This window comes from Telopea speciosissima, chromosome 6 (assembly GCF_018873765.1).
Source record: "Telopea speciosissima isolate NSW1024214 ecotype Mountain lineage chromosome 6, Tspe_v1, whole genome shotgun sequence".
NCBI lineage: Eukaryota > Viridiplantae > Streptophyta > Magnoliopsida > Proteales > Proteaceae > Telopea > Telopea speciosissima.
Window position 1 is genome coordinate 45711140 of NC_057921.1, and position 27130 is coordinate 45738269.

A 27130-nucleotide genomic window follows, 5' to 3' on the forward strand; every position below is an offset into this window, starting at 1 on the left:
TAAAAATGCAATCACTAATCCACTACCAGCATAGCTAAACAAGAGATTTCATCTGTTAAAACCAAAAGAAAATCAGCTCCTCGCAGTTTAGATTAAGTTGGAAAACAAGTGAGAATGCTACGAGCAATTACAGCAACATGCTTGATGATGTAGGAAAAGCCAGCTACTCCACTTCACCCAAGTAATCATCGACTTCAGATGGAGTCAAAACTCTGAAACAAAATAAGAATGTTGAAATTCGAGTCGATTTCAGTGCAGAAACAAAAAAAGAATGTTGAAATTCGAGTCGATTTCAGTGCAGAAATTCAGTAAGAATGCTTGTGCTATTGCTCACTGCTTGCACTTAATGCAGCATCTTGTACAATCCAAAGAAAATGAATAGCTTGGGTAAACAAGTCAGGAAGTCAGACTATCTCACTAACTTTGTTTTTTCTTTGGAAAATAAATAATTTTTTTGATTAATAAGACTGCTCACTATCTAACCCAAGAAAAAATCTGCTGTAACTTTTTTGTGACAAAATGTAATCCCTTTCTTAATGTAAAGTTTATACAACACAATATTACCATTCTTCAAATGCTCCTAGGCCCCACCCAGTGATGATCATCAACACTCTTTTTATTAGAAATAAAAATTAACAAATTTAGTGGTAAACAACACAACAACATGAAGAAAATTAAAGAAACAAAACGAAACAAAAAAATTCTGAACTGCAAATGCCAAAATTGTGGCAAAGTTTAGATTTCATCATTTCACAAGTTGTTTGATTGAAATTTCAGATGTGCGCTGTATTACAATGTGTTAAAATTGCTCATCTTATACAAAATGATCCACTCTATTTAGGATTTGAATCCTCCTTACACCCTATTAGACTATTAGTTACAATTGCTTAGTCTGTGAAACCAGTAAAGTAATAGCTTTAATTAAACCATAGCTCCCTCTTCTACTTTTCTATATTAGTTAGAAGATCTAGGTAATAGTTAGTTTTTATTTTATGCAAAAAAATAAAATATAGATAAAATTAAAATTTTGAAGTTTGTACAAAAGTAGGGGGTACACCCCTAGGTAATAGTTAGTTTCCAAAGAGTGCCCCAACCCCAAAATCCAAGAAGGGGAAAGTACACATTATGGTTTCCAAAGAGTTCCCTAACCCCTAATCCAAGAGAGGGGGAATTACAGATTATAGCCCAAAACTATAAAGTGCATAACACCATTACATAACCAGGTCATCTCACCTAGACAATGCAAACAATTAACCATGACCCAAGGGTTAAGGAAACATTATTTAACAAAGATTTGGTTTTCGAATTTAATTCTCTTCGAAAAGAGTGAGAAATTATTAATGCAAAGGTGTTCTCATTGTGTCCCCGACATAGGCAGGCATTGACAATTCATGCCCAAGTAGGTGGCCACAAGAAAGTTGGTAGTCTGGCTGCAACTAATTGATTACTAGTCAATGAATTTGAGGTATCCACAATTCGGTCTCCAGACTTTGCTATTTCGTTTAAACTTGTCTCCTCATTTTTCCCTTTAATTTTTCGGTATTCATCGACCAAAAAACGGTTGTTATTGGCCAATCCTTTTGGCTGTCACACTCTCTTTTTTAACGAGTAACAAAATTTGTCAATAAATAAGAAAAGACTAGTCAACAATGGGAATAGCCACACCTCACAGCTGAACCCAAAGAAAAAAGCCACCCAACTAGACCCATTTCAAAACTCATGAAGGATAGCCATCCCCAACCACAAAGAGGCCTCAGAACACCTTGCCTGGCAAACCTATCCACCACCAAGTTTGCCAACCTCAGTCTCCAGTGAAATGGAACATCAGTCTACTGTTTAATCTCTTGTATTACACTTTGGTAAACCAACACAGCTTTCTTTTTCATTTTTATAGTAGTGTTTAATATCTTGTATCATATGATCTACTGCATATTCTGTGTTTTTTTTTGACATACCAAGTGATAAAACCAAGGACCCTCATTATGCATCCAGTGGTCAATACTTAGGCATTGGCTCACTTAGATAACCTTGATTGATGCATTTATTTATAAGAACCCCACAGGAAGTGCATGCTACATGCCTAGGTAGCCCTGCTTGACTCCTAGAACATCATGCCTATTTTTTTATTTTTTTTTAAAAAGCTAATGAATCATAGGACAAACCAATCAATTTAATGCATCCACCCTTTTCAGTTTTCTGTCAGTGAAAGAACATCAAGTAACCACATCTACGAAAACCCACCCACAAACCCCCAAAAAAGGATGATTGAAAGAAAGAAACATGCCTGAAATTTCCGTCGGTGCCAATAATCCCAATTTCAATGTTTTTTGATGAAATCTGTCCTTCAAACCTACAAATATGCAGAAAAAAAGCCATTAGCAGAAACAGAATTAGAGATCCAGTAAAAGGATGTTCCAAGACAGTAAGATGAGCAAAAGCCCATCCTCTTCTATTTTTCTTGAAGAAATAATAGAATACGAAGGCACCTATATGCAGGAGTAAGAAAACAAGTCATTGTAAATCAGCTTTGATCTATATATATATTGGATTTTGCCAAAGATTTCAGTAATATTTTGGAATCTATCAAAAGAAATAGCAATGGGGAATGCCAAGTGATCCAACAGAAATCCAAATCCCAAGTCCACTAGCTAACCACAAAAATAGAACAAATACAAGGGGGTCTGAATTCTGAGGATAATATATAAATATATGCCAAGGGCTTCTAACGATGCAAGAACCTCTGAATCATTTGAATGTATATATCCTAAAATCCAAATGCCAACCCCCCTACCCTCTCAAAAAAGGGGAATAAAAAGTCCCCTTCCCAATGGAGGGCTAGGATCCATGTACCAGACCGCATTTAGCTGAGATTCTCCCAACTTACTGGGCCATGCCTCTTTCATCTTTCAACTTTCATCCTTCATTTTTCTTTTTATTCATCTTTCATTTGTAATTTTCCATTTTTGTATTTCTCATCTCTTCCCCCCCCCCCCTTTTTTTGTGCTTAGACCTCAGTTTTCCCTATGCTGTTTTGATTGGATAGACCCCATTAAGTTGGGATAAGGCTGAGTCTGTTGTTGTTGTTGTTGTTGTATTTGAATGTCTGTTTGCAATTTTTTACCGTTTAAAACCCATACCGTCTGTTTCCCTTTCTTTGCCATTCCCGTTTTTGCTAACTATGTATGTGAGCAAACACCTTTCATTAACCTTGAGATTTGTGTTGTTCACCCACGCAACCTTGTAGGGATTTGGATGAGGTTCCGTCTTCAAACCCAACTTGCGAACAGCATCTTCAGCGACAATGTTGGTGCAACTGCTTGGGTCAATCACCATATCACACAGGTTGTCATTGCATCGCACCCTGGTCTGAAAAATACTGTTACGATGCCAATCTTTATCTTCCTCATCGGAAACCTTCTGTGTAGCCAAGAGGGGGTGAATAACATAGCAATACTGATGCCCGCCATCACTCTCATCATTATCAACCTCACTAGGCTCACGCTCACGTTCAGCCACCAGATTGATTACCCCTGTTGTCCGTTGCTCCTTCGGTTCAAATGGTGTGAAGTTGTCCTTGTCAATGTAAGCTACCAACCGGTTAGGGCATTGAGCAGTCCTATGCCTGTACCAGCCCTTGCACGTGAAGCACTGAATAGTTGCTTTCGGCATCACCGAATTTCTGTCATATCCACGTCGAGGTGGAGAATAAGTTCTATTTGAACCTTGCCGAGGTGGAGAGTAACGACGAACTGGTCCGGTAGTTGCCATAGAAGAACCACTACCTTGTGGTTTGCTAACCGAAACTGACTTCTCCTGAGAAGAAGACTGCTGTGGGTGAAAGCTATCACCTCTGGAATGTGTATCAATACAACTCCGAATACAAGGTTTCTTCAATTTTTCCTCAACCTGATATGCCACCTAGACTGCTTCCTCCATAGTAGGCAGTGTAATGGTGGCAAGTGCGGCACTGGTTTCCTTCATAGTATGGTTATGAGAGTCGATGGGGGTTTGGGTTTCTGGTATGGAGAGGAATATGAGTTGGGATTTCACAGTGGAATCGAGGAATAGGGGTGGTTGCTGGAAACGAAGGAGGGTTTTTTTATTTTCACTGCTGCTAGTCGGATAGCAGAACAGTAACGGAAGAGAAGGGATAGAGAAGAAGAAGAAAAGGGTGAGAGAGATTGACATGGAGGGGTATGGGAACTTCGGCTCTGAATCTTTGATACCAAGTTGGAGGAGTGGAGGTCAGGGAAGAAGAGGGGGAACTGAGAAGAATAAGAGTAGCAGGGGGGAGAAAGGAGAAGGGACACAAACGCACAAGCACTCTGCTGAGCATTCTACCAATTTTAACTTTCAATATTCAAATCTCTACTCTTCTACCATATTACAATGCATATATAGGGGAGACTCTTGCATAGAAATAGAAACCTAACTAAAATGGAAACAACTCAAAGAAGAAACTAAACAAAGTAAGCAATGACTCAAACAAAGAAACTACCAAGGAAATCCTATGTAATGGACCCAACCTTCTAAACAAAGAGAATTAATTAAATGGAAATAAATCTCCAATGTAATCTGTAAGAGTGCAGACCTGCAATTGTGATCAGTAGAGAAGAAGAGGGGAGAAGATGGAGAAGGAGAAGAGAAGAGAAAGATGGAGAAGAGAGATCGATAGAGAGAGCAGGAAAACTCCCTCACGATTCTGAATAAATCGAATCGTGAGGAGAGACATATCACTTATATTGACTTAAATCACTTAACAAGAGTAAATCCCCAAAACACCCTTAGTACAAAAAATAAACTAGAAATATAAATAAGATAGAAATCACACCAAACACCCCCAAACTACTAATTCTAATCGACATCCTTAACACTCCCCCTCAAGCTGGAGCGTAGACATCACCAAGAACCAGCTTGGAACAACCATCCAAGAATTGAGGTCGAAACAGGGCCTTCGTAAACATATCTCCAAGCTGAAACTGTGAACGAACAAATGGAGTGACAATGAGCTTCTTCTGAACAGCATCTCGAACAAAATGACAATCAACTTCAATGTGTTTGGTTCGTTCATGAAAAACAGGGTTGTTGGCAATGTAAATAGCAGCTTGGTTATCACAGTACATCTCCATGGGCTGATCACTGGAATAACCAAGCTCAATAAGGAACAAACGTATCCACATCAACTCTGTAACAGTATGAGCCATGGCTCTGTATTTAGCCTCAGCACTGGAACGAGCTACAGTCGTCTGTTTCTTGCTCTTCCAAGTAACCAAATTTCCTCCAAAGAAGGTACAATAACCTGTGGTCGATCTTCTATCGCCATCAGAACCAGCCCAATCTGCATCAGAGAACCCAACCACGTTGGTATGACCATGGCGACAATACACTAGTCCCTTACCAGGAGCACTTTTGAGGTATCTTAGAATGCGACAGGCAGCATCCCAATGTACTTGCTTAGGGTTCTACATGAACTAACTAACAACCCCTACAGCAAAGGAGATATCAGGACGAGTGACTGTGAGATAAATAAGTTTACCAACCAACCGTCGATACTGATGTATGTCACCAAACTCTTTGTCATCAGAAGCACCAAACTTGATGTGGGGATCCATAGGAGTATCAATAGGTTTACAACCTAACATCCCTGTCTCATCAAGTAAATCAAGGACATACTTTCTCTGGGACAGGCTAAGACCTCGAGAGTAGCGAACAACCTCAATGCCAAGAAAGTACCTGAGGCTACCTAAGTCCTTGATCTGGAAATTATCATGTAAATAAGTCTTCACCTGTGCAATTCCAGAAGCATCATTACCAGTAATAATGATGTCAACGACATATACTGCAAGAATGACCACGTTAGACCCCTGACGTCTAACAAAAATAGAGTGATCAGAATAGCACTGAGAAAACCCATAACCAGCCACAACACTGCTGAACTTATCAAACCATGCACGAGGAGACTGTTTCAGTCCATAAATTGCCTTATGAAGGCAACAAACTCGGACACTATCCTCCCCCTGAGCAACATATCCAGGAGGTTGCTCCATATATACCTCCTCCTGGAGATCACCATACAAGAAGGCGTTCTTCACATCCATCTGAAATAGAGGCCAATCAAGATTGACAGCCAAGGAAAGTATGATACGAACAGAATTCAAACGAACAACAGGAGAGAAGGTCTCAAAATAGTCGACCCCATAGGTCTGTGTAAACCCTTTCGCAACTAAACGGGCCTTGAGGCGTTCCACAGTGCCATCTGGATTGTACTTAACTGTATACACCCAACGACACTTAACAAGATCCTTACCAAGTGATAGATCCACTAATGACCAAGTCTTACGAGAGATCAAGGCATCCATCTCCACATCCATAGCATGTTTCCACCCTGGGTGAGACAAGGCAAGGGTATAAGAAGTGGGAACAAAGGTAGAGTGTAATGTAGTAGCAAAAGCACGATAAGAAGTTGGGAGATGAGCAACAGAGACATAATTTGCCAAGGGGTACAGGGAACTATTTTGAGTGCAAGTATGGGTACCTTTGCGCAAAGCAATAGGACGGTCATCAGCATCTAAAGGAAGATCCGCAGGCAAGGACTCAGCTGGTGGCGGTAGAGGGGCAGCAGCAACATTTTGAGGCGGCACAGGCGGCGGCTGCTGTTGGGCCCGGCGGTGATAAACCCGCAGAGGATTGGCAACCAACGGAAGAGGAGGAACAGTAGGAACAACCGGACCAACACCAGTATCAACAGAGAGATCATTATCACTGGGAGAACCAGGAAAATAAGGAGTATTTTCGAAGAAAGTTACATCAGCGGAGACAAAGTGTTGGTGAGAAACAGGATCAAAACATCGATACCTCTTCTGGGTACGAGAGTAACCAAGAAACAGACACTTGACAGCCCGAGGAGACAATTTATCAAGGCCAGGGCGAAGAATATGAACAAAACATTGGCAACCAAAAACACGAGGAAGAGAGAAAGCAGCCCGCTCCGGATAAACAACATTAAAAGGAATTTTATCATGAAGAACCGAGGAAGGCATGCGATAAATCAAGAAACAAGCAATCAACACTGCATCCGCCCAATAGAGTTTAGGAACATTCATATGAAACATTAATGATCTAGTAATGTCTAACAAATGGCGGTTTTTGTGCTCCGCCACACCATTTTGTTGTGGTGTATAAGAGCAACTAGTTTGATGAAGAATGCTATTGTCAGAACAAAAGGAAAAGATCTCATGTTGAACCAATTCCAGAGCATTATCAGTACGTAAAATTTTCAAATGAACACCAAATTGAATACGAATTTCATTATAAAATTGTTTGAAAACAATAACAAACTCAGATCTATCCTTCAAGAGGTATAACCATGTCATCCGAGAATGATCATCAATAAAACTGACAAAATAACGAAAACCCAATCGACTCTTGACCCTACATGGCCCCCAAATATCAGAATGGACTAACTGAAATAAAGAAGTACTCCTAGATTCTGGACTCAAAGGAAAAACAGTACGATGATGCTTGCCAAGCTCACAAGCTTCACACTCAATACGGGAGACAGATTTGCAGCTAGGAACCAGATGTCACAGCTTGGATAAGGAAGGATGTCCTAGCCGATAGTGCCAATGTAATGGAGAAACATCAAAAGAAGTAGCAACAGCTGCTGTTGGAGAAGTTGCCAAATCAAAATAATAGAGACCACCCTTCTCATGCCTGCCACCAATCATCGTCCTCGTTGCGAGATCCTGGAAGACAATGAGATGGATGAAAGGTTATAGAGCAATTTAAAGATTTAGTTAACTGACTAACAGACAAAAGATTAAGAGGCAGCCTAGGTACATGAAGAACATTAGTCAAGGAAAGATTAGAGGATAAGGGGATATCCCCATGACCAGTAACAGGAATAAAAGATCCATCAGCAATGGAAATCCGAGATGAAGTAGTAGACTGAGTAAAAGAAGAAAATAAATTAGGCTTACCAGTCATATGAGAAGAAGCACCGGAGTCAATGACCCACGGAGAGGATGAAGAGGCGAAACATACAATAGTACCTGAGTGGGCGAGAGTAGCTGTAGGAGTAGAAGATGATGATGCCTCCAGTTGTTGAACTCGTTGTAATAGTTGAGAAACCAGGTCACTAGAAGTACTACCACCATCAGTAGGAGACCCATGATTAGTGTTAGAAGGATGCACAGAATCAGCCGCTCCATCAGAGACTGTGGCATTGGCAAATTGCTCACGAGCCCATTGTGGTTTGCCATGTTTCAGCCAACATTTTTCAACAGTGTGGTTAGGACGACCACAATGAGAACACCATCGAGAACCACCATCACTAGAAGAGGAACCAGCAAGGTTCAATCCAGCCCCTCGACCACCAGAAACAGCTCCACGACCACGACCACCTCGAGAAGAGGTACCACCACCACGACTACGCCCTCCAGTAGAAGTAAAAAGGGCAGAATTATCCTTAGAGACAGGAGCTGTATCAGATTTGACCGTGGAAGGAGAAACAACCCTTTGTATTCGACAGTAAGCTTCATTCATACACGGAATCTTCTCACCAGTCAATAATTGGCTTTTGACTGACTAAAGATCAGAATCTAACCCCGAGAGGAACTTAGCAACAAGAAATTCAGAACGTTGAGCCTTAATCACAGCAGCATCAGTAGATATAGGCTGGTACACATTGAGTTCCTCCCACATGCCCTTCAAAGAGCTGTAGTATTCGCCAAGAGATTTTCCCTCTTGCTTGAAAGAGAAAAACTTTTCATACAAATCATAAATCCGTGAAAGATTAGTGTCTTGAGAGTAGCTCTCCTTGAGTTCTTCCCAAACACCCTTGGCAGTTTTATGAAACATCACGTTTGAGGCTATGGAGGGCTCCATGCTATTCCAAAGCCAACAGAGGGGGGTTGCATTCTCAGCCTTCCAATCTTCATATTTAGCATCAGTAGAGGCTGGAGGAGTCATAGTAAGGTAAGACATCTTCCGGCGAGCAGTAACATATACCTCAAAGGCTTGAGACCAAAGAAGATAGTTCAAAGCACCATTCAACTTGATGGTAGTAATCTGAACATTAAAGTGATCTGTAGGAGGCTTAGAATCAGCCATGAAAACCAAGTAGATGATACCTCAAGCTTGGACAGAAGCAGCCAACAAATAGGGCAGGCCAAAATAAATCGATTTCAGCCAAAAAAAAAACCCAAAATAGGGCAGAAAAAAAACAGAGGACCCGATAATCTTGAGAGCAGCAGCCAAAAAAAAAGGAGACCAATTGATGGCCAAATAATCACCAACAGCAGAGAATAAAACCCCAAACCAGCAGCCAATGTAGAGAAAAGAAAAAAAATCCAGGAGAAGCAAAATCGATTTCCACAGGGTTTTTTTTTTTTTTGGAAAATCGATTTCAGGTTGGGGCAGAAAACACTTCAATCATCCACCTTGCAGACAGCCAAACAGTAGCACAGCAAGGAACCCTAATCCTTCATTATAATATGACTAGAGTTCAGGCAATAGAAGGCAGCATATGGTTGCTGTGGACCACAATAAGAGAGAGCACAGAAAAGTCTTCAAAACTGCAGGAGGGGAGCAGATCGTGGATCAGAATTGCTGCTCTGATACTACGTAAGAGTGCAGACCTGCAATTGTGATCAGTAGAGAAGAAGAGGGGAGAAGATGGAGAAGAAAGATCGATAGAGGGAGCAGGAAAACTCCCTCACGATTCTGAATAAATTGAATCGTGAGGAGAGACATATCACTTATATTGACTTAAATCACTTAACAAGAGTAAATCCCCAAAACACCCTTAGTACAGAAAATAAACTAGAAATATAAATAAGATAGAAATCACACCAAACACCCCCAAACTACTAATTCTAATCGACATCCTTAACATAATCTACCAACCCTTGCCAGACCAGAAAACCGGTTTAGGACCAATCCTTGGTTTAGGCCTCCAAAGTGGGTCATGTTGGTCCAGTCAGGCTAAGGCAACTGCATCACATATGCCCAAACATGAACTGCCACTGCAAGTCATCACTTGAAGAGTGTAAGGTTTGAGAGATTGGTTTTTGGTGATCACTGATGCACCCCTCCCCCCCAAGACCACTTTCTTCCAAAAAAAAAAAAAAAAAGGGGGGGCCCAAAAAGTAAAAAAAAAAAAGGTGCCAATTGGGTTTGAAAGGGGGGTAGGGAAGCTCATAGTGTATCTTGTACCATAGCACTGGTATTTGATGGAAGAAATTTTACCATATAGAGATGCAGGATGGAGGCATATCTTGATAGCTTGGTGTATGATGTTTGGATGGCAGTCATCAGTGGTTGTGGAGCTTCAAAGAAACTCCAAGTTTGACTCATAGGCAAGAAACACCATCTTGAGTGGGCTGGTTGACAGTGTGAGCGTCAGAGTCAGCGCATGCAAGTCAGCAAATTCTATGTATGACAGACTTCTGAGTCTTTACGAATATGGGTCAAGCATCAAGGTTGGGCAGTCCACAGAGATAAGCTTCACATTAGAGAGACGTGCCAGGTCTTCAAGTATTCTTGTAGACATATTGGGGATCAAGGAAATGATCTATCATCTATAGTTTCTAATGAAGAAGATCAACAGGTGGTAGATAGACTATATGATGAGTCTGGTGATCATGCTCCTGCACTATTCTCCCCCTTGCTAGAAAAAAGCCCTCCCTCGAGTTTTGTATAACAGGAGGATCTTCAACGTACGATCAGCATCCATCCTTGACCTTAAATCATGATCAAACCACAATCCAATGGTACAAAATAGGCAGTACGAAATCCATTATTGAAGTCACAATGTGGAAGCACAAGTTCGACTGGTTCAATCAAAAGATCAACGTTTATGCTCCTCCATGGGTGGTTTTTCAATGATAACTGGAGCCACTTCGTCTTCCATCATCGGTACCTCGTCGTCTTTTTCTTCCACCCATTGTTCAATAACCGAGATCAGTTTGTTGAAGAAAGATTTTTCAATCAGATATGACCAGCAAATGATTCTTATATTCCTTGCATTGCAGCTGAGTTTTTTCGATATTCACTTCAACCATTTGTATGTTATCTTGCACGAGTTGAAGTTGATGGTGGAAAGCAAACAAGAGGGCAGGATCCAGGGTACAAACAACCAGGATTGGTTATGATACCAAGTTGATGCAGATCCGAGAGATGATCTGCTAGCGGTGGGCATCAGGGATAAGGAGAGAAGGAAACATGGGGAAGAGAGAGGTGGAGAAGAAAAAGAAAAGGGAGGAAAGAGCAGGAGAAGAAGACGGAGAGCAGAGGAGAGAGAAGGGAAAAAGAAATCATGCAGGAGGAGAGAGACAAAAGAGGCAACAACCTCTAAACTAAATTATCTAAATTTCACTCATGAAATCGTAAGGCACCAAGACTTACATTGCTTCATGGTTCTGAAAAAAGTAATAAAAAAGTACACCTAAACCTCCCCATCAATTGGCTGAGGTGGCTGTCCCAAAGTGACTGATCAATAATGAAAACTAATACAAATAGAAAAGGGAACCTCCTAAGTCGTTGGCTACCTTTGGTAGAATCCTAGACTCACTCAATTATTAAGAACACAACCTTAACAGTCAAGAAACTAAAAGACAAACCAAACTAGGAAACTCCCATAAACCGTAAGGCGACAAGGACAGTCCTGGATAGAGTAAACTCTAAGAAATAATAGATAAAACTCCTAACAACAAGAATTTGGCCCCACACATGATTGACAGTTATCTAATAAGATAACTAACTAATAGCTAATGGGCCCCACTACTAAAATTAACTACCTAATGAAAATACTAATTTTGTGTACCCCCATAATTGAGTCCATTACAAATAAAAACACTTAAAAGCAAAAGCCCACAACCACATACTATCAAAACAGGCCCAAAATGAAAGATCATCAAACCACATCTAATGATGGTGATCATGGTCCTGCATTATTAAGATTTAACAATACGTGAAACGTCATTAGAAGACCTATTGTTCAAATGCATTTAACTAAGCTCAACACAAGGTCAGCCTCTAGTTGTTTATTCAAACATTGGTATCTAACCATCATTTTGCATCAGTCAAATTGCATGATAATAAAAGCCAGCCAAATCTAGAAGTTTCAACAATGCACTGGAAATTTTTCCCCAAAAATACAAATTAACGTAAATTATATTGGGAAGTTCTGGATCATCCATTTCAACAAACTTTTAGATCTATTAGGTGGAACCATGATCCCCAACTGTTTGACATATGTTTCATACAAGTACTTTTTTTGTTTTTTAGCTCAGCGATACAAGCACATGGGACAGCCTCTTCCTGCTATCCCATTCCAAGACTGACTGGGAGTGTTCATTCAAGAAACGTTTAAAGCAGGAAATCAGAGTTAGATACCCCTCTTTTAGTGTCAAAATTGCTGTATGCACTGCATCATCAAGCTCCATATCATCAGTGTACCTGTAATAGAAAGGGAATAATCAACTTGGTTCTTACAGAAAACTCAAGTCCAGAATAAAAACTTGAGGGGGGAAGGAAGGCAGAGGGTGAAAGAGGGGGGGGGGGGGGAACACAATAAATTTGAAGTCCAAATAAAGTTAGAGAAAATTTGCAGTCAGACCAGTCCTAATCCAGGTTGCCTATTTGCAGACTCTAGAAAACCCGACACCTCTAAGCTACTAATTTTCCATTAATGCTCCTTTTTGTTTCCAGGTATAAACCATGCAAAAACAAAATTGCAGGTAAAATCAATATAAAATGTTAGGATGTTACTTGAAAATTTTCCTTTTACACAAACAGACAGAGCCTAATGCACTCCACCAATACAAAAAACTCCATGCAAGCTAAAAAAGCACACATCAGTAAAATATCTTGCTTCAGATCTTGCCCTGAGCAGATAAATAATTTCCATTAATAAAACAACATAAGAAATGTCACAAGAAGGAATTATGGTCACAAGCTCAAAACCTAGAATATTCAGAGGTAGCAGCTCCATGGCTTAATCAACATGCAAAATTATAGACGAAGCCCTATTGCTCAACCAGAGCAAGCCACTATAAATTGCAATGGTTGAAAGAATAAAGCTTATGCAGTGTTCACTTGAAATATCAACCCAACCAAAAAGATGGTAAAAGGAGCCAAAGCTACATAAAGGTGCAGAAAGGAGCATGCCTTACTAAGCAGTATCAGGCACACCTCGTGCCTAATCTTGTGCCTTAATAACCCTGTTGATGAAGTGCTGAACCCTAAATATATCAAAGCAGGAATTTAAATAAATCTCTTTCCTGCAATCCTACAAGGTCCGGTCCTCTTACATAGAAAATTCATAATCCCTCCACTACAGGGACATGAGAAAACATATCCAAGGGTATTTGGAAACTGTGCATAATTATTTACCTCTTCTCAAGAAATGACTTTGCATTAGAGACATTCTTCCCCATCGCAGAAGCTTTCCAAGAGAAGTATGACCCTGATGGGTCCACCTGAAGGAAAATGTAAAACATATGCTCTTGTAAGTCCAGGATAGCACAATAAATACCAGCTAGACAGACATTAGCAAATTATGGTTATGCAAAGAATATATCAATCCTCAAAACATGATGTTCACAGTACTCAAACATGTCGAATTATTATAACTTGCAAACATTGTAAGCAATTATTTCGATTATATAAAATAGCTTGTTTACAGACCTACATATGTATATATATATATAGGCATATATATAGACCTCCAACTATAACAGGTAACCAAGTTACAGCCCAATGAACTACTATTCACACTGTGAATTCAAAATAAATTAACTCCTATCAGTCCAACAAATCAAATACGTAAATCAATCAAGAATAACCCCCAGACTGAAAACACAATCAGAAACCAAAACTCCCAAGGGCTAGAATTTACATAATTCTGCCAGTCTAACGTGCTTAAAAATTGTAAAAAGAATCTCAAAAAATGACTCCTAAAAATCAGCTTGCTATAACCTTGTATACTACACTAGTTAAACTCTACAGCCTCAGATAAGACTCATCCCCAATGAGGGGGGGGGGAGAAAGAAATGGCCAACGGAAACTGATGGAAAGCCAGCAACAGCATTCTCTCAACATCAATTAGCCTGATAGAACATAATAAGCATCAGCATACAAAATACGATTAGGCAGTATTTCAAAGCAGGGATTCAAAACTTCGAGATCTCGGGGCGAGTTCTTGTGCCATGGTTTATTTCTCTCTTTAATATCCTCATCACTTAATAATACATTATCACTTTAATGCATCTAACATGGTTGAAATCTCTACTCATCCTTTCCCTCATTTAGCTAGTTTAGATCCTCATATTTCTTATTTCTTGCTTTCCTACTATCTTCTCAGTTCATTTCTAGAAAATTTATACTTTTTTAAATCCTCATCATCTTTAAGCTTTGCCAAGTTCTAAAGCTAGATCTCTTAGCCTTGATGGCTGCTTGCACTTCATCATCCCACCACCAGGTTTCCCTAGATGAATATCGCAATCCTTTAGATACTCCTAGAACTTATTTAGCTACATTCTTATAAGTAGACATCTTGTTCCACATCATATTAGTGTCTCCATCAAAGTCTGACCTTCCCTGTGTTACTAATTTATCAGTAAATGTCCAATAACTTTTTTGTTTTCAAGTTCCACCATCGTATCCTAAGACAAATAATCTCACATTTCCTATAGTACAGCATTTTAAAACACATGGGCTTAATAAATAATAGTAATCAATTTATTGTGCACAAAAGTTACTCAAGACAAAAGAGTGAGTGCCTGAAAAGCAGAATTTTACATAATACAACGACAACAACAACTCAGCCTTATCCCAACTAAATGGGGTCGGCTACATGGATCCTTTCCAAACAAAGTAGGGAAAACTGAGGTCCTCACAAAGGGAAAAGAAAGTAAGAGAAATGAAGAATAAAAATAAAAAGAAGAAATGAGACAAGAAAAGTGAGAAATGGAAAATGAAAAGCAGAATTTTATATACCTGATATAATTGTGGACCATCGGCATCAAACCCAGCAACGAGCAGTGAAACTCCGAAAGGCCTTACACCACTGCCAATAGGAAAAAATGAAATGATACTAACAATAATATGGTCTCCCTACAGCTGTGACTCTGGTTCAAACCACGCTTAAGAAGCTCACAATTCAGACTAACAGCTACAATTCCAAGCTAACTTCTCGGTGAAGTCCCTCAGGCACCTGATCTTTTGAGTACTTGATTAGATTTTTTATGTATTAAAAGTTGTATTAGTTTCTAGAGAACATCAACTTATCGCCTTTGATACTAACGAAAATTTAACAGAAAATCACCTCAAGGATGAAAGTTTTTGTTTTTACGTTCTCTTTTTTTTTTTCAGAAAAAAAAATTAACTTTGAGAAAAGTCCAAACTTGCAGTTGCCAGGTAATAGTTCCACATCAAAAGATGATGAGACCCTTGACTGACTCAAGGCCCACTAACCTAACAACATCCTTTCTTTTTTCCAAGAAACATTTGCAACATAAGGAAATGAGTGGTAGAAGGAAATTATTACCCAGATTGAGTGAACTCCTGCATAACAGCTGCAGTTTCTCTAACAAGTTGTGTAACAGGAATCTGTTCCTGTAATGACCACATTGCAACTAAAGTCAGAATCACACAAACCAAAACAAATAAATATTAGTTGCCAAAAGGTTTACGCACGGGCACACCCATAAGGAATCCATGGACAGGCAATTCTGATTATCGGATATATAGGGAATGTTCTAGATCATAGTGGTCAAGGCATCACCTAGGTGGGCACCTTGTTAGTGTCACCTTGCTTCCATGCCCACTCCAATGCCTTGGGTCACCTAAACACCACGACAACTATGGTCAAGATTGGGTGATTAGCCATGTGTCAACTTTCAACTCTAATTTAACCATATACCCCTCCATGTATTGGCAGACACCATAGTTGTCATGGCGTCCTGGCGCTGGAGAAGATGGCATATCGAGCTTCGACATGGCTTATGTATAATTATCGCCATACCACGATATATGGGCATATCGGTCGATATTTGTGTAAAAAACTTAGGTTTTAATATTATTTTTTTAAAACCATTTTAAAGCTTAAATGCTTCTTCCTTGATTTGTATTGGTCACATTAACATACAAAATTAAAACCATTAAACATTAAATAGTACACTTTACTACTATACCCTAAATCCCTAATTGGAATTGGAATTTGGGAGATTTTAGAAATCACAAAGTGATTTGTCAAGACAGAGGAGAGACTTCGTGAGACAGAGACACGGAGACTGAGACTGAGACTGACGGAGTCAAGAAGACGAAGAAGTGAGAAGAAGAAGAAGAAGAACTGAAGCTGCAACTCTCGGCAAGTTCGAACCCCTCAGGCAACCTCCAGGTAAGTAATTTTTTATTTTTTATTTATTTGGTTCTTCTTCTTCTTCTCCAATCTCCTCCGTCCTCCGGCGACTCTTCTTCTTCTTCTTCTTCTTCTTCGTCTTCAGTTCTTCTTCTTCTTCAGTTCTTCTTCTCACTTCTTCGTCTTCTTCAGTTCCGGCAACTCTCTCCGTCAGTTCTTCTTCTTCTTCTCACTTCTTCGTCTTCTTAACTTCTTCTTCTTGCCTCAGTTGCAGGCTTGCTTACAGTCGCTGTTTTTTTTTTTTTTTTTTTTTTCATTTTTTCTTCTTCTTGCCTTGCAATTGCAGGCTTGCAAACAATCATGGACCTCTCGGTTTTTTGTTTCTTCTTCTTGCCTTGCAGTTGCAGGCTTGCACATAGACAGAGAAGGTGTTTTTTTCCCCTTCTTCTTGCCCCGCACACAGCCACACATATACAATTACACACACAGAGACAGGGAAAGAATCGAGAGACAGAAGGTGGGGGCAGGGATTTATTACAGATTTACAGCAAGTAGTTCTCTCTGTTTTTTTTTTTTTTTTTTTTTTTTTTTTCATTCTTCTTGCCTTGCAGTTGCAGGCTTGCACAGTCACTAATCTATGTTTTCATACTTTCATATACACTAATGGATATTACACTTTCATGAATTAAACCATAGTATATTAGTAGTACACTTTCATGTTGATTTTGATGTTATAGGATATATATTATATCATACTAAATGACATTAAAAATAGAGAAAATAAAAAATAAAACATGGTCGACATGCTCGCCATGGCGTTTACCGACTTGGATCGCCGTGACGCTGTGACAACTATGGCAGACACTCTCTTTTTAGTCCAAGCACTGGAATGCACTCTGTTGCTACTTCTGGCTTTTTCAATACTTTATTTTGCCACAAGCCAATTCCATTTGTGCTGGAACTTGACATGTGGGCAAGGGACCTTGGGGTTTACATCCACAAAAATTCTGCCCCACCTGATTTGCCATGTGGCAGATCTATGATCATCCATAGATAATTTATGTATATGCCTGCTTCATAAATGATGCTTTCTATGTCCATCTTTAATGTGGTTCGAATTTAATTGATAAACTAGCACTAACAACAGAATAGAAACAGAGGAATAAAATTCCAGAATTGGCAGAAAACAGATGGAATAAAATCAGTTAGTCAGATCAAGCTATAAGCCTGGTTAAGTTCTCCTCGTTGCAGGTATAAATAAACCTTGCTGAAAGTTCCAGCAAGATCCAAGGGCTGGATCTGAAGATATGAAAGATTCCTAGTGACACTACAATAGGGGTATGTCTGTCAAACTAGGGGTCAGAATAATGATCAGATTGCAGTTTCACATAGCCCAACAGAAAATATAGAAGGGGCCCATTGCAAAAGAAAACTCAAAATTACTTTAGCCCTTACCCATATACCCCACTGGGGACTCAATATAAATGTATTAGTCCATTTTTGGTTCAGTTTGATGGCTTGATTTGCTGCTGCCCTTCTTGTTCTTTTGAACTACATCAATAATCCACTAGATCCATGGGCCAGCACTAGGAACTGATGGTAAAATTTTGATCACGGTTCCAATGATCAGGATTGGGGATCAGACCAGTCCCAGCTGATCTTTATCTGGATTAAAATCATCCATTGCCATTTGCCAATATATTTGAAAATCTCTATGTATTTAACAATTCTCTCATGTATTTTAACAAGATCAGCACTAGTATTCCTCTATTGTTTCATTAAAACTAGATACCCCTTCCGAAGATCAACCAATCACGTATTCTCAATTCTAAAACAAATTTGATTTTCAGTGATTTTAAATTTAAATTGATTAATAACAAATTTAAGTTTATACCTTCAAACAGTCCTCTACTAATCTACTATATCTCTCAAGTCTTTCCCACATTTTTACATCAAGAATAAAATATGAGAAAATTAAATTCCTTTCGAAATTCCCATTCTATATAAATTCCAAGCACATTTGTATCACCATTTTTCATAAATTTAAGTCAAAGAGATGCTGGAGCAAAAAAAGCAACTTATATGGACCAAAACTCTTGGCACTCAAGAGATGGAATAAAAAAGAAATTTTATTTTGCAAAATAATCACTGGCAAGAAACATCTCACTCCTGTAAGAAAAGAACAGTACTTTGTAGAGTCTGTAATATTGTTGTGCCTGCTTCCGACTCTTCCGGACCAGAACTCGAAAATCAGGACCCATGCCACTGCACCAAAAAAAAGAAAAAGATGCAAGGATAAACTTTAAATTATAGATATGCATGTCCAACAAATTGGGCAGATGGAAATTTACAGCAGTGAAAATATATACAAATTTTCAAAAACGAAGGGAGTAACACATGACAAGGTTACAGCAAACTTCATTTGTATTATATCGGTTAGTCAGGAACTGTGAAGTCAATGTTTTCCCCAACCATGCAGCAATTTAGTTCAAATACCCATAAGTTTGGGAGCAACCAGAAGAGAAGAATAAGCACAAATGTAAATGCAGCAAATAACCAACAAGAGCAAAAGGAAAATGAGAGCTAGACATGTCGATGAACAAAGAGGTAGTCTAGAATACCAAAAGCTACAAAAATCTTGCTTGCAAAAATTAACACCAAATTCACTTCTTCATTATGGGGTACTCACTGAAATCACTAATTATTATAAATAAATAAAAAAACAACAACAATTACAAACCACAACACCATCCCATTTATTCACCTCACAATTTTAACTTGCAAGGAAAACAATATTGCAATCATATTCCAATAGTAATTTCAAACCTCTTAAAACATAGTCAACTACCAGGGCCAGGGGTACTTTGACCTCTTCCTTCTTTTCCCAAAAAAAAACGATGACAATACAATGGGGAGCATAGGGTAAACTGAACAATTTATGAATGCAAATAATACACACACAACTAATTTAAAGTTAAAGAATTCCTTCTTGCAACCCAAAGGAAATAGCATTACATTGTTTTTCATTCACCATACTGTCTATTTCAACATGCATGGAAGTGACTGAAGTTACCTGAAGAATACTGTGAATGAATTGGACTAGTTGTAGAGTACGGGAGAGAATGAAAACAAGGGAGGATACTAGGTACAGAAGAGGAAGGCTGTGTGACCTCTGCCCAGCCCTAAACTAACTGATACCCATTAATAGTAGAGCCATTAGTAAAGAAGAAATGTGGAGATGGTACACAAACCTCAATTAGAATAGAACAAAATGATTTTGAATGGTGGATTAAAGGAATCAAACAATGGCGAATTCTCAATTGAACCCTTTTATCAGTCACAGGTAGCAAGAGAGGAGGCTCCTCTCCCACCAAACAAAATATGGGTTAAACTGTCCCCCGAAGGGTTGGAGCCTTTGTGTGGATTTTGGCACTTAATAAATGTTAACGGTAAACAATTTGCAAACACAGGGTCATATAGAAATTATGTGCATGTGCTGCAAAGAAACATTACCCACTTGCTCATCTCTCACCATAACAAAGGATATATGGCATTTGTCTTCCATGACCTCAACTTTCTTGGGAACAGACCACATACCAATGGAAGAAACATAACAGCTGGCTTTTGTGGGGGGGGGGAATTTATCATGCAACTATTATGTAATGAAAAATACTGGTACACAGCAACAGACTCCATAAATATACCACTTCGATCAGGAGTTCGTAGCATATGTCAACCTCAGATGCACCTTCACTCCGATCAGAAAATACACAAATTTATCCCTAAAAGAGAAGATAACACATTGCTAACACATGGCAAATGAAGCTAACATTCATAACTAAGAAGAATAGATCATGCTGATTCAGAAATGAATTGCAAACTCAAATATAATTCTTATCAGCCAACATGTGATGTGAATTAAGGACCTATGGCATCAATATAAGCACTGGAGTTAACCTTCATACTTAGTAACAACTAGTATAGAAAATCAACCTGTATACAACTCCAATATTTGGCGTCAAAGATTGAATTTTTTGAACCTGCAATTAAACAAATGAAATTATCACCACAATGCCACTTTGTTGCCTAATACTTCTTTTTATGGGGAGAACAGGAGAGGGAAGGACAATAGAGACAATACAGGTTGGCATAATCATGCAAACACTAGAAAGTTCAACTAATTAACAAGGAGGTTAATGGATGCAGAAACAATCACAAAATGAGATGAAGGTAACCAAAAAAAAAAGGTAAGAAAATAAATTTTATTTGTTTTTTCAAGTTTTATACTTGGTATAAACTATAAAGACAAAAAAGAACCAGCAAGGATCGTCAGACTGCGTAGCCAGGAGCAGAGATAAATTTGGTCTGTCTTTTCAAGTTCCTATACTTAGTATAGACTACGAGAAAGAAATAACCAGCAAGGAGTGTCAGCTTGGGTGCCTAGAACTCCTTATTGCCTATTGTATAATATATGGTAGTTAGGGATTTGTTATTGCTGTATCTGACTAAGGGCTTTGTACTCAGTTCTATTCCATTTTAATAAATTGCTGTTACTTACCCCCCCTAAAAAAAGATAAATGCAAGTTAGTGCACCCAACCCTTCAGGCAAGGGTTTAATTTATGTTCACATTCATCCCACATCTTTGCCTTACTTGAGGTAAGACACTCAAACTTAAGACAATGAAGGGAACAGGAGTCCTCGGAACCACTAATACAGCAGCCAAGCCTGTTCATGGTTTGGCTCAAGATGTTGAGCTTCGTCTGGGTACTTGAAAGGGCAACGTTGATTGTTGGATGTCCAACAGGATGACCACTAACCTAATTTTGGGCTTGAGTTGATTTATAAAAGCAAGAACAATGAAAAAGGAAAAAGGAAACACTAAATTTGTGGCACCGAAAGAATCACCATTCAAGTGCCACTAATGAGACTATTACAGTATTTACTGATTCACAAAAACAAAAAGAAGCCAAATACCGACTAGAAGACCAAAAATAATTAAAATGGAAAAGGCAGTGCTTTGATTAAGACTATTGTAAACAAACAGATAAAAAAATCTAAAATAAACTATTTTAAATAATAAATGCAAAAGGTAGCAGAACAGTAAATCTAGATTTGCATAGTTAGCAATCAGCATATTACTCACAGATGTTTCATCTACCAAGATCGATGGTAATTTCTTCTCTGTCGCAATAACAACACCATTGGCAGCTGCAATGACCATAAAAAGTATATAACACTGACTACTCCGAATAAATACGTGGAACTTCTAACTTGTGTCATTCAAGAGAAATCCAAATAACGAAACTGCATTAGAAAGAAAGAAAGGCAACTAAAATATATATAACTGAAGTTTATGCATTGAATCATTGAATGCATAGTATTGGATGACTCTACTAACAATTGTCATCTGATTCTTTTGAAGTATCCCATCTGAACTATGTTATATATAGATTTCAATCTGAAATTACAAAATTGTGCAGTACATCAGAAACAATGGTTAGGATGAACTTATTCAAGAAACCTCGGATGATGAATGCTTTACGATTCCATTGACATAAACTCCTCACCACTTCCCTAAACACTATTCTGATTGGAAGACACTTCATCATCAGAAATACCAATTTTTTTTAATCATCAGAAATATCAACTTATTCAAGAATGTTCAATTGTAAATTTAAGGCCCTTTAAATAATATCATTATGGAGATTCAGTGATGATTGATGAGGTCTTTCTCCCCAGGAAACAAGTAATTATATGCAAGTACAAATTGCTAATGTAGTGTGGATGTCATGGAGCTGCTATGTCTGGAAAGAAATGCATTCAAGGTGAGGGATGGATCCCAGGTTCAATTGTTGGAGAATGGCTTAGAGACTAGAAGACATCGATAGGTTTCCTAGATCATACAGCGTGGTAACTTTGGAAAGAGTTTGGAGAAGATTCTCATGGTCATGCTTGGATGTTTGCCACCTGCTGGTGGAAAGAGCATGTGAAGCAAATGGAGTTCAGAGGTGTCAAAGAAGTCATTTTGCTAGAAACTGTTGAAGCATTTAGGAACCGTGACAGCTGCTGTTATGCATACACATAGTTTTTGACTTTTCGTATTTTGCTGTATAAAGGCTGAAACACATGTTTATGGTTGTAGACAATGAATTTTGTCATCCCAAAACATTCCTCCAATTGCTGCCAGTGATTGGAACCCCAGATAGTCCCAAGGGTATTGCACAGTCGAAAATAACCATTTTGACCCTTAAATGTCTGGGAGGCCCAAACATTGTCAGAATGGGATGAAACTTTCCGGATAGCATATGTATACGATATTAAGGCATGTTCTAGAAGGCTAATATTGGTGCAAATCAGACACTATTTCGCGAACATTTCATCAAACCCTAATTTTGTGGGAACTGCCTGCTTTGGGACACATATCTGACTGTGACCCCGGCCAATTTATAGCGGATCTTTACATCATTGAAATGTACATTCAAATGCTTTCCAAAAATATATAGAACACTGAAATCTGACGGAAGGATTTCCCAGAATCACACCCGGAAGTTGCCGGAAAAAGGCGATCTAATCGGCCCCCCTGCTTGAGCCCATAAGAGCCTGCCATGCGGCAACCTCTCCCTCCATGGATGGATGGAGCCGCCCAACCTTGGCCAGAGACCCGCCCCAGAGCCTCGAACGGAGAAACTTGGTTTCTCTGATTTTTCCTAGAAATTGCCCCTGCCCCTTAGTTCAAAATGACCCTTAGATGCCTTCAGATCTGATTTTCTCTCTTCTCTCTCTGAGCCTTCAAGTCCAAGCTTTGTTCTCTCTCCTGGCTTAGTCTCTCAATAGTACCTCAGTGTCAGAAACCCCGGGAGGAGGACTGAAATCCAGTGGGAATTCTGCAAAAAGCCAACGAGAGCAGAAAATCCCAAAAATTCACAAAGTCCCCCTGGAGTACTAAATTATTCTAGAATCACCCCAGAAGTGTCGAAATTTACCAAAAATTCCCGGTTGGTCCCCAAAAAGTCAATTTTCTCTCTTCTCCCAAATTTTACTTGGAAGCTCCAGATTATTGCAGAAGTGCCTCCAGATATCAATGGATAAGTCAATTTTAGCCTCGAAAAGTGGATTTTCTCTCTCTTCTTTTATTGGCCCGAGAAATGCCAAACTAATACCGAAGTACCACGGAAGTGCCAAAATTCTCTAGAAATCACCCAATAAGCTCGTTTTGGGGCCCAAAAAGGTATTTTCTCTCCCCTCTTTTATTACACATTTATTCAATTTTCTACATAGATTAAGAACATATAGTTACTTTTGCCTAATTGCATACCCGGGCTCTCGAACCATCCAAGATACGTAGGCAGCCGGGCAACCTTACGCTTAGGTTCGGTCACCCCCTTATATACATATATTCCCCCAGTATACAAGTAGACATTGCAGTAGTCAGACCTAGCTACCTAGCTTAGCTCAACTTCTAAGGTAGCCTAGGTGAAATAAATCTCACTTTGGACCAGGTTCTGTCTTAGGGCTGGCCGAATGGACAGATTAGGGTTACTAGGGCAGAAGTTAGGATTAGGAATGGGAGATTGAGTTAGGGTTTATTGGATAATGGTCTGCAGGTTTTTAGGAGTCTATTAGTATAAGATCTAACTAGGTTTAAATAAGAAATAAAAATTCAGAATATTAGGGTTAGGGTTTTGGGTTTTAGGACTAAAGAGGATAAAGGGATCTAGGGTTTCTAGAGGGAATCAGGCCAAGAGCTTCTGGCCGAGTGTCACAGAGGTAGGGAATAGGGTTCGGCTGAAGTATGGGATGATTTGGATGGCTGGTTAGGTCTAGGCAGGTTTAGGGTTGTTGGGGTGTAATGGAGAAGAGAGGAAATTAGGGTTTAGTTGTTGAGATGAAGGCTGCAGGTTAGGTCGAGTGGAAGGTCTGCTGTGAGGGATCTGTGGTTAGAAGTTTAATGAAAACTGATGGTCAGATCTGTAGTTACGAAGGAATCCTAGTTAAAATAGGAGTTGCAGATTTAATGGGGTTGAGGGCCATGGAAATTGATAGAGGATGTAGGGCTGGTTTAGGGAATAAGAAGGAACTAATTAATTGCAGCATTCTGTAACAGCTTACTTGTAATAGAAGAACTTCAATGGCAGCAACTCGAAGAACTTGATTGAAGAAGAAGAAGAACCTCCCGATCTGCGAGATGCAAGGAGTCGCTGGATTTCTCCAACCCTAGCCCTTGATATAACTCACAAGGGGTCTTGATATGACACACAAGACAGAGAAGCAGCAGCAGTCATGGCGGCAGCAGCAAGAAGAAACAAAATTTCAAACATAATAGGTGGGGGAGCCTCCCACGATTCTACTATTTATAATAATAAAGGGGGGCCAAAAGGCCTTACAAATAATCAATCTAAAGCAATCCTAATCAGATTAGGAGTTGGGATTCCTAATCTGAATCCTAATTATAAAACATAGAATAGACTTATACTCTAAATAGGAGTATAAGTGTAAACAACTAAAACAAATAAAATAAAATACTAATCCCTCTAAAATCGTGGAGGGGAACTAAGAAGATAAACCATGAAAAAGACTGTTTTAACCCTAGGCTAAAAGAACAAACAAATAAAAAGGCTCCAACGAAAAATCAAACAGCCAAATTAATCATGGTTTCGGCTTCTGCATCAACTTCCCTCCAAGAAGAATTACTAAGCAAGCATAGTATCTAGGATTAGTTAGCATGTTTGATTATCCTAGTAGAATGGATGACACAGAAAAGACCGGCCATCAGCCGGACGGTTGCTACGTACTTAAAACCTTCCCACCCCGTAACTTTGGCACTTCCCCAGAACTCTGAAATGACCAAAGCCTTATCCATTAGAATCAATTCTCTCCTCCACTGAAAGGAGGAGACATTTATGGATCCTAGAGTCTAATCTAGGTGGTGACTCCAAAGAATATAGAAAATAATACGAGGGGACAAATACTATTCCTCTCTCCAAGGTTTAGCCTACCTCTCTTCCCACATACGATCTCACATAACGGCTGGGTGAGTCAAATGTGATGGAAGGCAGGAGTAATGGTAACCCAACAAAGATATACATTGCACTGTCGAGTCCATCGCAAGGGCATCGCAAGGGAGTGAGTGGCATTTACCGTAAATCACCCACAACAACATTCCTATACCCCCCACAATGGCTCTTCACAATCACTCAATGACAAATTCTTTTTTGATAACCAATCGAAAAATAAGAAGTCAATGGCTTCAAAATCTCAAGCACATCAAAATGATCCAGAATAAGGGACTGAACATTACCAAGGCACATTCCTTGGTCAAGAGCTTGCACTGCTGCCTACTGCATAAGTAATCCCAACAATCAAATACCCTGTTTTACACTTTTGGCAGGAAACCTTCTCCTTTTGCTCATACACACACAGAAAATATAGACTATAACTGATGGAAGATTATGAACAAAGCTTGATACACACAGCATATTTTACTGGTGTATCTCACTATGATCCAACAAAATTATTGAGTGGATGAGGAAATGCTGGGAAAAGCAAGATGTCAAGTCAAACAGATGGAAAAGGGAAATGTTTGCAAAATAGAGTTCTACAAATTCCACATATCTTAATATGGAAAAACAGAAGAGTGGCATAGATTGATCATAATATGTGAAGGCAATTAATTGTGATTCAATTTTTGAGGTATGGTGTCAATTGAACAGGTACAGTGACTCCTTGCTATTACTGATTGCACAACAACTACAACAACAACATTTCATCCTTATCCCAACTAATCTATTTGAGGTCATAATTATCCTCCCATGTTAAATCTCCTTGAAATCAAATAATGTCTTACAGTTGTTACAACAAATTGTTCTCAACTAAAATTTGTTTACTTGTAATTTTCTTTCAGGTTCTATATAATCATGCAATGCCTACAATCCTCAGGTGGTTATAACTTACACAAGAAACACATCTATAACTAGTCTAACAAATATCTATTATATATAAACCAAGCTATGATAAGGAAGACCCCACACCATTATATTTCCATTGGCATTGATGTATAGCCCTTCAGGTATAGCAGTGCAGCCCATGTGGAATGATGCATCAGGGGATTGCTAACCCTAGGTTTGAAAAGTTCATACATGACTAAACCCATATATTTCTCCAAGTACCAAAAAGAATAGAGATTTTTTAGTCCAAAATTACTGTCTGACTGTTTCTAACAACACAAGAAACACAGATGATCATATATTTCTTGCCATTCAATAGTTGGAGAACAAATGGGATCACCCAAATGAACTATCTGATTATTAATTTAAATACATCTTAAATGATGCAGTTTAAATCAGACTTAACGCAAATTTAAAAATAAAAATCTATTCAACATCAAATGCCTTCAAAACAATTCAATGAGATTGAGCTCAAACTACTGATAAAACATTGCGGGAGAGCTGAGATACCTTTAATCCCGAGAGATGTCTGGCCGGAACCGACTGCCATTAAGGCATATTCGATCTGAACGAGCTTCCCAGAAGGACTGTTTCAGATTATAAAGAAGACCGTACTAATTTTTAGATAGTAATAGGCCGATGAAGAAAGGGAGAAGATCGTGACCAGAAGCGATTAAAAGGACTGCACATAAGAGTTCGAGGCATAACAAATGTACCTGAAAGTTGTGAGAGAAAACGAATACTGGCTATCACCCATCGCTTCACAGAGAGAGAAAGAGAGAGAGAATGCTAAGAGATGTGAAGAAACCAAAAATAAGGGAG

At 39.0% G+C, this 27130-nt stretch overlaps 1 protein-coding gene across 1 annotated transcript; it reads right to left on the bottom strand.

Moving 5' to 3' along the window:
- On the bottom strand, window positions 1-27130 carry LOC122664597 (proteasome subunit alpha type-2). Its single transcript, XM_043860488.1, has 11 exons — window positions 27025-27130; window positions 26819-26895; window positions 21508-21572; window positions 20357-20403; window positions 18553-18628; window positions 15551-15618; window positions 15001-15070; window positions 13396-13481; window positions 12397-12459; window positions 2285-2350; window positions 1-212 (listed from the first exon to the last, which is right to left on the bottom strand). The coding sequence occupies exons 1-11, from the start codon at window positions 27063-27065 to the stop codon at window positions 164-166; spliced, it is 708 nt and encodes a 235-aa protein (XP_043716423.1). The 5' UTR covers window positions 27066-27130; the 3' UTR covers window positions 1-163.